Raw genomic sequence first — 10,922 nt, forward strand, 5'->3', positions numbered from 1 at the left:
ATAAAAAGAGCCATTTTGTCTGAAGATCACCACTGAAGTAATGAATGAATAATCCAATATTTTTCATTCTACTCTGGGATACGTTAAAGATATTCTAATATATTTTGTAATATTTTTGTAACAGATTTTTTTTCACACTGTGGTATCTGTTGCTACTTTTATTTCAGCAAAAATAGGTTAAATCCTGCACCAGTGATTCATTGAATAAACTAACATTGATAAACTGTCATCGTGAATCAGGATTTATTCATAAAAAGCATAAATAAATAGACAGACTTAACCAAAAATCACTGTGACTTAACCAAAAATGCACAGGACTGAAACCCCATTCATTCATTTTCTCTGTCTGTGAATGAACATGAATAGATTTGACTCGAGAAACAAAACTCATTGTAGAAATTCCGTCCAGCTGGTCTGACTTGTTTACTACCACCACCACCTTTATTCCCACCAACACCCTCCTTCAGACTCCTTCACACCCCATCGACCACCATCGGAGCAGGTGATTGGTGCTGATCCGGATCTTGCGCCACTTCCTCCACGTGGTCTGCGCCCAAACTCCCGCCCGGAACAGTTCTTATTGACTGTTTGTGTCCTGGCTTTTGTCCCGAGTCAGAATGGAATCAAATAATACAGACTCAGACGTGGAGTATTTTCTTGCAAACCGAGAAGAATTGGAGGGTGCACTTAGTGTTTTGATCGGAAGCGACGGAAATAACTGCTCTTATTCCCGGGTAAGAAGAGCTTCGTGCACCGCATTTCTGCAGCCATCTCACCTTCCCATCCTGCACTGTGGCTTTGTTTATAGTCATGCAAATGCTGCTGTTTAGGTTTAAGATCAACACTACACTTGTGTTATTTCTACACTAATCTCCTTAAAGGTTTTGCATTTTCTGCAGAAGTGAAATTCAGTTGTGTGTTTGCATGTCCCCTAATGCCTGAGAACCCATCAAAGCAGATTAAATGTACTCCACACTATTATAACGCAGCCCATACCCTCAGTACTCATCTGTATAGTGTGAATTAACACCCCTGTGTGTTTTGTTGCAGGGTTATGTGAAGAGACAAGCTGTGTTTGCCTGCAACACCTGCACTCCCAATGCTGAAGAGCCTGCTGGAGTGTGTCTGGCCTGTGCTAATAATTGCCATGATGGACATGATGTCTTTGAGCTGTATACTAAAAGGTATTCTTTATTGTTACACTGATCAAATCCACATATTTTGCTGAATTTTCCAAAGTCCTTTCCTAATCCTCACACTTTTTTTGTGCAGAAATTTTCGCTGTGACTGTGGAAATGGGAAGTTTGGAGAGTTTCAGTGCCAGCTGATTCCTGTGAGTCCTCCTCAACAGAATATGTACCATCTACAGTTGCAGAAAAAATTCTTAGACCATCAAAATTCATCATAAACAATGGTTATGCAAGGAAGTACTAACTCCTGTGTGTATCATGTCACTAAAACAGACAGAAAAAAAAAAAACATGGAATGCCTAAAAGCACTGTTTTGTCAGTACAATGCCATAGCTATTGATATAAGAACAGAAGTGATTTTGGTTATTATCAAGAAAACCATGGAAAATGTCAAGATATCAGTTTTTTAAATTAAACTCTTATGAGCTACTTTTGTTGTTATCATTATATTTGTCCAAATGTACCTTTAGTTCGCAGGTGTCAAATATGCAGCCTGGGGGCCAAATCCGGCCTGCCAAAGGGTCCAGTCCGGCCCTGGGGAGGAATTTGTGAAATGCAAAAATAACACTAACATTTTAACAATCCTTTTAGTTCAGGTTCCACATTCAGACCAATTCAATCTCAAGTGGGCAGGACTGGTAAAATACTATCATAATAACATAGAAATAATGACAACTCCAAATTTTTCTCTTTGTAAATGTAAATATTTTCATGTATTTACACTAAAACAAAGTAGAATTTCGCAAAAACCTGAGCAAATATGAACAATCTGAAATGTCTTAACAGAAGTAAGTACAATTTTAACAATATTCTGTCTGTTATTAAATGTTTTGTGTATTTGTAGATCCACTGTGATCTGTAAGTTATAATGTACATGTGTAAATGATAAACTGAGGCAGAATATTGTTAACATTACACTTATTTTTTCAGTTTGTTCATATTATTCACATCTTTTGAAAGGATAGTTTATAGATATAAACCTTTTCATAAGTAAATTTGCTTTTTTTGCTCTAAAACATAGAGAAAAGTTTGGAGTTGACATTATTTATATATTATTATGTTATTATTTTACTGGTTCGGCCCACTGCAGATCAAATTTAGCTGAATGTGGCCCCTGAACTAAAATGAGTTTGACACCCCTGCTTTAGTTGTACCAGGCATTAAAATGAACAAGAAATTGAAGAAAACAAGGGTGGTCTAATAATTTTTTTTGCGACTGTAAATTAGGGGCCACATTCAGCTCAATATATCTCAAAAGGGCTGGACCAGTAAAATAATAATATAATAACCTATAAATGATGTCAACTCCAAACTTTTCTCTATATTTAAGAGTGAAAAAAGTTAAATTACAGTATGAAATGTGAATAACATGAACAGGGTTCCCTCGGGGTCTTACAAAGTCTTAAAGGTCTTGAATTTACAAACCTGCATTTAATACCTTAGAAAAGTCTTTAAAAAGTAAAATTTGATAAGATTGGTCTTAAGTTATGTTGCCATAAACTTGCTCGCTGTGTTGTGTTTAAATATGTCTGTTAAATGTCCAAGCTGCAAAGGAACTAACGTTAGTCGACTCAGTTCCACCCGTTCCAACCCAACAATTTATACTGAAATTAGGAACCAGTTATCGCTGACTTTGCAGCCCTTGGTGAGAAATGACTCTGAACAGTGGGAATCAAGGTGTTGGAGTAAATAAATACATTTTCCTAGATTCAATTTACGAATTTTTGCAATTATGGCCATGAAATGGTCATTAAATTCTGTTCTAAATAGTCTTAAAAAGGTGTTAAAAAGTCCTGAATTTAACTTGTAGAAAGTCCAATGAAAAAAATGAACAACCTGAAAATTCCCGAGGAAAAATATGTGTAATTTTAACAATATCCATCATCTTATCTTAACAGATGTATTTTACAACGTACAGATTGCATTAATACAGATTTACCAAGGCATGAAACATTAGTAACAAGTATAATATTATTATAAAATTGCACTTCTTATAAAACATTTTAGGTTATTCTTATTTGTTCAGGTTTTTCACATTTTTTTGTGAAAGGATAGGGTTGTTTTTTTTCACCAAAACATAGAGAAAAAAATGTTTGAGTTCCTTCATTTATAGTTTATTTTGGTAGTATTTTACAGGTGTGATCCACTTGAGATTGAATTGGGCTGAATGTGATCCCTGCTCAAAAAAGCTTGACATCCATAGTTGTTAACCCTTTCATGCACGAATTATGAGAACCTTAATCAAATTTTTTTCCTGAGTGTTTTTATGCCTCTTTAGGCATGAAAAAAACAATGTGATTGAAAATTTTCTTCTGAAAAATAAATAAAAAAAATTAATTAAATAAAAATAATTTTAAAAAAATTTAAAAAATACATTTAAAAAAAAAAGTAATAATGACAAAAAAAATTCTTATGAACCTATTTTTCATGAAGTTGCAAAAATATCCACTCAGCTGGACACCACACGTTTAATTTTTGACACACAGAAACATGTATTTACTGATAAATTGTATGAAAACTGTGGGGAAGGCTTGTGATTCTGGGGGTTTATCCTCAGGAGAGATCTACATAATGTTACCAATTCATGTCAGAAAAGATATGTAGTGTCTTAAAACTTTAATAAAGATATGCGTTAAAAAAAAACAAAACAACGAAAAGAACAACAAAATCCATGAACATACAAGAGAACAGCTGTAGAATAGCTGTCCACTGTAGTGACCACTATGCATGAAAGGGTTAATATCTTCAGTGTAATTTTTGCATTTCACAAATTCATCCTACGGGCCGGATCGGACCCTTTGGAGAGACGGTTTTGATTGTTTAAATTGTTTTATTTCTTGTTTTCACAGTCAAAAGATGAAGAAAATGTTAAAAATCTGTACAATCACAACTTCAACGGCTGCTACTGCACATGTGACAGGCCTTATCCAGACACAGACGACCAGGTACAGCTTTGTTTTTAATCCTCCTTAAATGATCTTTTTAGGTTTTTATCGCAATTTGTCACTTAACCAAAAAAAACCCCACATACTTACACAATAGGTCAACGATGAGATGATACAGTGCGTCATCTGTGAGGACTGGTTCCATTCTCGGGTAAGCATAAATCATGTACGCCTTTAATTCAAATTTCTATGCGCTGTGTGTTCATTCTCATCACTTTGTGTAACTTTAACAGCACTTAGGTTGTACTTTAACGGAACCTGAGGAGCTGGAGGAGATGGTGTGCGAGGCCTGCATGAACAAAGCTCCGTTCCTGTGGACCTACGCTGCTCATTTTGCAGGTGAATGACCCTTCTTAGCTACTGCTGATGTCACCTTGGCATAGACCAGGGGTGTCAAACTCATTTTAGTTCAGGGGCCACATTCAGCTAAATTTGATCTGAAGTGGGCCGAACCAGTAAAATAATAACAAAATAATATATAAATAATGTCAACTCCAAACTTTTCTCTATGTTTTAGAGCAAAAAAAGTAAATTTACATTATGAAAAAGTTTACATCTATAAACTATCCTTTCAAAAGATGTGAATAATATGAACAAACTGAAAAAAATAAGTGTAATTTTAACAATATTCTGCTTCAGTTTATCATTTACACATGTACATCATAACTTACAGATCACAGTGGATCTACAAATACACAAAACATTTAATAACAGACAGAATCTTGTTAAAATTGTACTTACTTCTCTTAAGACATTTCAGGCTGTTCATATTTGCTCAGGTTTTTGCGAAATACACTTTGTTTTAGTGTAAATACATGGAAATATTTACGTTTACAAAGAGAAAAATTTGGAGTTGTCATTATTATTATTATTATTATTATTATTATTATTGTTATGTCATTATGTAATATTATGTTATTATGATAGTATTTGACTGGTCCTGCCCACTTGAGATTGAATTGGTCTGAATGTGGAACCTGAACTAAAAGGATTGTTAATATCTTAGTGTAATTTTTGCATTTCACAAATTCATCCCCAGGGCCGGACTGGACCCTTTGGCGGGCTGGATTTGGCCCCCGGGCCGCATATTTGACACCTGTGGCATAGACAAATCCATATGTGCACTACTTTGCAGACATGGAGAGTTTATTTTGATTTTTGTATTATTGTTATGAATTGGACAGAGTTTAGTTTTGATATGTATATTACTGCTAAGAAATTGACAGTTCATTCAGATTTTTGTATTGTCATGAAATGGACAGTTTATTTTTGTTTTCGATATGGGTATTATTACTGCTACAAAAGGGACAGTTTGTTTTGATGTGAAAAGCTGTTGCAAAATGGACAGAGTCTATCCTTGATATGTATAGTATTTTTATGTTTTGTGCTTAGTCAGAATTTAGTCTGATATATGTAGGATTTTTGAGTTCCTTATGAGATCTGACATAGGAATTTAGGATAGGTAGAAGGATGGGGTAAGGGGGTAGGAGATTATAAATTAAACTTCATCCCGCTCCTTATCAAATGTTTTCCTTTCTTTTTATACATCTCTTTTTTTGTGGTTTGGTTTTAATGTTATATTCAAAATAATTAAAAAAAAACAAAACATTAAGCATTAAATATGTGTGTCCTTGCCCTTTAGTGCCACCAGTGGTAAACACGAGTCAGCCTGAGGAGCAGGGGGAAGTTGATGTTGAGGACTCCAAAGACAAGGAAGAAACCTCTGGACCCAGTCACAGAAATGGGAATGAGGAACCTTCCACCAGTACTGAGCAAAAGAAGCAAGAGGTAAGAAATATTATTAATGGATGAGCATGGATTATGTCCGTTTCCAGCAGTTTTCAGTGTTTTTTGCTCACTATGTGTTTGATTTATAGAACAGAACATCCAGAATCCCTTCAAGTGAATTCAAATTATAGTTTATTGGAACGTTTTTGCATTGTTTTCAGGATTTTCCCACCACTGTGTTCACATAGGACTAGTATAACCCCCAATGTCTGTGTTTCATGTAGCAAATTCACATGTGAAAAGCAAAATTTAGTGTTGATTTGAATTTCCTGACACTATTTTCTCATTCTAATGTTAAGAACATTTGCTACATACAGGGTGGGGAAGCAAAATTTACAATGAACATTTAATTGTTTTTTCTCAGCAGGCACTATGTCAATTGTTTTGAAACCAAACATATATTGATGTCATAATCATACCTAACACTATTATCCATACCTTTTCAGAAACTTTTGCCCATATGAGTAATCAGGAAAGCAAACGTCAAAGAGTGTGTGATGTGCTGAATGCACTCGTCACACCAAAGGAGATTTCAGAAATAGTTGGAGTGTCCATAAAGACTGTTTATAATGTAAAGAAGAGAATGACTATGAGCAAAACTATTACGAGAAAGTCTGGAAGATACTATTAAAGAAGAATGGGAGAAGTTGTCACCCAAATATTTGAGGAACACTTGCACAAGTTTCAGGAAGCGTGTGAAGGCAGTTATTGAGAAAGAAGGAGGACACATAGAATAAAAACATTTTCTATCATGTAAATTTTCTTGTGGCAAATAAATTCTCATGACTTTCAATAAACTAATTGGTCATACACTGTCTTTCAATCCCTGCCTCAAAATATTGTAAATTTTGCTTCCCCACCCTGTACAGATATGACTGCTGAAAGATAGAAATAAAGTCCTTACTGTAGCAGCCATGCATGCCATCTATCTCATAATCCTTTGAAATATTTGTTCTTTCAGTGTCTATTCGGTTATATCACACCAGCCTCCTGAATTTGTACCCAGAACACTTTTATAACTTTCATGTATCATCACCAGCCAATCCTCATAATTGTCAAACAGGAAACAGACTCAATGAATTTGCAGAGGAAACAAAAACTGTTGCAAATCCCACCAAATCTTACAGTTGTTGATATTAATACAGAACCTGTCTTTGCTGCCATAGGGTAGGTAATTTTCGGTAGAATTTTTACTTTATAAATTATAGACATTTGTACAGGATTAAGACCACAGTCTATTTCAAATGATCATTTTGGTTATATAATGTAAATACTGTCGAATGAGTTAATTCTAATTTGGTATAGGCCTGTTTTGTTCATTGTCCTTGCTTGAAGTCTAAATACAGGAGTGAGTATTTAAACTGTTATGTTAAGTTATCTGATGATGAGAAATGGGAGTGGGATTAAATAAGTTTTTCTTCTTCCCACTCCTTTTTGAGTGAAAATTAATGATTTTGAAATTTTTAACTTACATGTATTCTGTGAATGCTCGAAATGAAATGAATAAATTAAATGAAATCAGAGATTCACAGGTAAGGCTTGTCCCATGCAAATAGAGCTTTAGCAGCAAAATTTAAGACCAGCAAATAACCTAATATTTTCTTGAAATAAGTTATTTTGTTAATCCGTTATTGATGAAATGTGTGCCTTCATCCTGAATATTGTAATAAATTAGGTACCAAAATTAGACCAGAGTACATAAAGTACTTAAACTCTCCACAAACCTAGAGAAAACCTTATCTCACAACAACAGACGACTGTTAAACATATGCTCGAGGGAATGGAGGTGTGTTAAATTCACCTTAGTTAAAATTCTCTGGATGATCTGTGGAGTGTTCTGTGGAATTGTGCGTTGGCAGATTGTATTGGCCTAAGGTTTTTTGTTGTCATGGGATGTTTGCTGTATCATCTTCAGACCCAGCAATGTATTTTTGTCCTCTGTAGGGGACAAGAATTTCACAACTTTACGTAAAAAAAAAAAGATGCTGTCCACTGCAACGGACGTTCCATTAAAAAAAAACAGTTTTCCAATCAAGACAATTATTTAATGTGGAGAAAAAAAGCCAAAATGTTTACTTTCCTGGTTCTCAGGAGGATTTTTACAGATGTACTATGAACAGCAACAGGAGTAGTCTTACATAAATATTGTCATGCATTTTCTTACAAATTTATGCATTTACTGTGGTTGTCATATTGTCATGAATCAGGTCGACATCACTTTTTATTATTACTACATATACCACTGGTGTCAAACATACGGCCCGTGGTCAAAACCGGCCCGCCAAAGGGCCTAATCCGGCCAACAGGATGAATTTGTGAAATGCAAAAATTACACTGAAGATATTAACAATCAGGGGTGTTAAAAGGATTTTAGGTCAGGCTCCACATACAGCCCAATATGATCTGAAGTGGATCAGACCAGTAAAATACTACTATAACCTGCAAATAACAACTCCAAATTTTTCTCTTTGTTTTAGTACAAAAAGTAAAATTACATAAAAACGTTGACATTTACAAACTATCCTTTAACACAAAATGTGAATAACCTCAACAAATACAAACAACCTCAAATGTCTTAAGAGAAGTATGTGTAATTTTAACAATCTTCTGCCTGTTGCTAAATGTTTTGTGTATTTGTAGATCCACTGTGACCTGTAAGTTGTAATGCACATGTGCAAATGATAAACTGAGACATAATATTGTAAAATATTGCACTTCTTTTTCTTAAAACATTTCAGGTTGTTCATTTTATTCACATTTTTTAAGGACGCTTTACAGATGTAAACATTGTTGTAATGTAATTTAAATTTTTCACCGTTATTACTTCACTCGTTTGGCCCACTTCGGTTCATATTGGGTTGAATGTGGCCCCTGAACTGAAATGAGTCTTGATAGGATGTATTTTATTTGGAAAAAGCCTGTATTTTTCCTACCACTAGATGGAGCTGGTGGGTAAATAGCGGATTATAGTCAGAACAGCCTCCAGCTCCTGTTATCGTGCATTCCCCTCCTCTGGGTAATTACAGGAGAAATGACCCATGAGGCACTGCTTCTCCTGCTCTGTAGACGGCTTTGGCCAGGCTTCACAGGACAGCTTACTGTAAACTGGTGATTCTCATCGCCCAATCATCTCATTGTGTCAGTCGCCTGGAGACTTCCCCGGATGAGTCTGCAGTGGTGTGCGGAGATGTTTCGCACAGCCCAAGTGTGATCATATGCTCCTGCTCCTGCCACCTGCAAACCTCAGACCCTCAGCCCATGTTCTGCTTTTATATCTGTGTCTTAGGAAGCGGTAAACAGGAGTTCTCCTTGCAAACGGACCCATGAGGAAATGACAGGCGACCTTGTGAAACCAAACAAAGTGTCTGTGGAGTGCCGGCTAAAGGAGCTGCAGGTCCAGGGGTTGGAGAGGCCGAAGGAGGGGGCTGTGTTCTGGCCTTACAGCTGGCGTTCTAAGCTCTGCACCTGTATAAGCTGCAAGGTGGGTTACAAATAATTATACTGTTGGCTTTGACAAAGGACACCAGAAAGCCTCTGTGCAGGTGTGTGCTCTGCATGTGATCCTGGTCTAAATATCACTACATCTACAGGGGTTGGACAAAATAATGGAAACACCTTCACCTCAAGATGATAATGCCCCAATCCATACAGCTAGAATTGTTAAAGAATGGCATGAGGAACATTCTAATGAAGTTGAGCATCTCGTATGGCCGGCACAGTACCCAGACCTCAACATTACTGAGCATTTATGGTCAGTTTTAGAGATTCAAGTAAGACGTTGATTTCCACCGCCATCGTCTCTAAAAGAGTTGGAGGGTATTCTAACTGAAGAATGGCTTAAAATTCCTTTGGAAACAATTCACAAGTTGTATGAATCAATACCTCGGAGAATTGAGGCTGTAATTGCCGCAAAAGGCGGACCTACACCATATTAAATTATATTTTGTTGATTTTTTTAAGGTGTTTCCATTATTTTGTCCAACCCCTGTATGAGATACACAAGGATACTGTGGAGCTGATGTTCCTCTGCTGTGTTGTTTTGATGCACAGAGGGCCTATGTCGCTGCTCAGGTGCCCTTCCTCATGGATCAGTCCGACACCATCCTGGCCTACGAGAAGAGAGGCTTCGATGAACCGTTCGGGCTCCACCCACTGATGGCTTTGACAGACTCAATGAGTTGTACACAGCAGCTGGAGGTCATTTACGGTGAGCATGAAGAGGGCGCAGGGGAAAACGCAGTGTTTAATTGGTTTTTCTTCTACGATAACATGCAGGTGAAACTGACTGAGATGTTATGTGGACTAACTGTTTTCTCCCATTAGGTGTCAATGAGGTGAAAACTGCCATTTTAAGTGTTGTAGAACAGTATGCAGCTAAAGGAAAGGTGAGAAGAGCATTTAATGTTTGATTCACATCCCATCAGCGTGCATTTTTTTTTTCTTTCATCTCAATGTAATCCTGATCACATCCTTCCTTTTCTCTTTCAGACCGTCAGTGCAGAAGTTGTCCGTCGGTGTTTTGATGAGTTGCAGGATATAAAAAGGCGCAGAACCAATGCTGGAAACCAGTAACGGTGAAGACACTGCTGCCATCTTATACCTGGTTCATGTGGTGCTTTCAATGAATGTAACTTCTTCCTGCTGAATAAAATATCTGTTGCTGCAACCAATGTGATTTAGAAGCTTGTAAAAAAAAAAGAACACTGAGGTCCATGTTAATCTAAATTGATGCCTTATAATACTTTGTAATGAAAGTTTGTTCTTACTTGACATTGTTTGCACATTTGATACATCTTTAATTCTGTTCTAGCTTTGTATGCTTTGAAAAGACTGTCTGTAATACTGAGAATATTTCACATTAACTTGTAGCTGCCGCATACATTACTGTGAACGTGTTGCACTGACTTTCTGATTGTATTAAACCCAGTGGAGTGCAAATTTGAAAAAAAAAAAATGATGTGAAGGACTGTCACACTTGAGTTTTACACTTCATCCTAAT

The 10,922-nt window shown here is 36.3% G+C and overlaps 1 protein-coding gene across 1 annotated transcript; it reads left to right on the plus strand.

The window, feature by feature from the left end:
* The first annotated feature begins 515 nt into the window (after window positions 1-515).
* On the plus strand, window positions 516-10,864 carry LOC115414332 (putative E3 ubiquitin-protein ligase UBR7). Its single transcript, XM_030127641.1, has 11 exons — window positions 516-734; window positions 1,051-1,184; window positions 1,273-1,333; window positions 4,040-4,135; window positions 4,233-4,286; window positions 4,369-4,474; window positions 5,778-5,923; window positions 9,210-9,404; window positions 9,974-10,130; window positions 10,247-10,308; window positions 10,412-10,864. Exons 1-11 carry the CDS (start codon window positions 618-620, stop codon window positions 10,493-10,495), a joined length of 1,212 nt encoding a protein of 403 aa, XP_029983501.1. The 5' UTR covers window positions 516-617; the 3' UTR covers window positions 10,496-10,864.
* Window positions 10,865-10,922: the final 58 nt, after the last annotated feature.

This window comes from Sphaeramia orbicularis, chromosome 22, assembly GCF_902148855.1.
Source record: "Sphaeramia orbicularis chromosome 22, fSphaOr1.1, whole genome shotgun sequence".
Taxonomy (NCBI): domain Eukaryota; kingdom Metazoa; phylum Chordata; class Actinopteri; order Kurtiformes; family Apogonidae; genus Sphaeramia; species Sphaeramia orbicularis.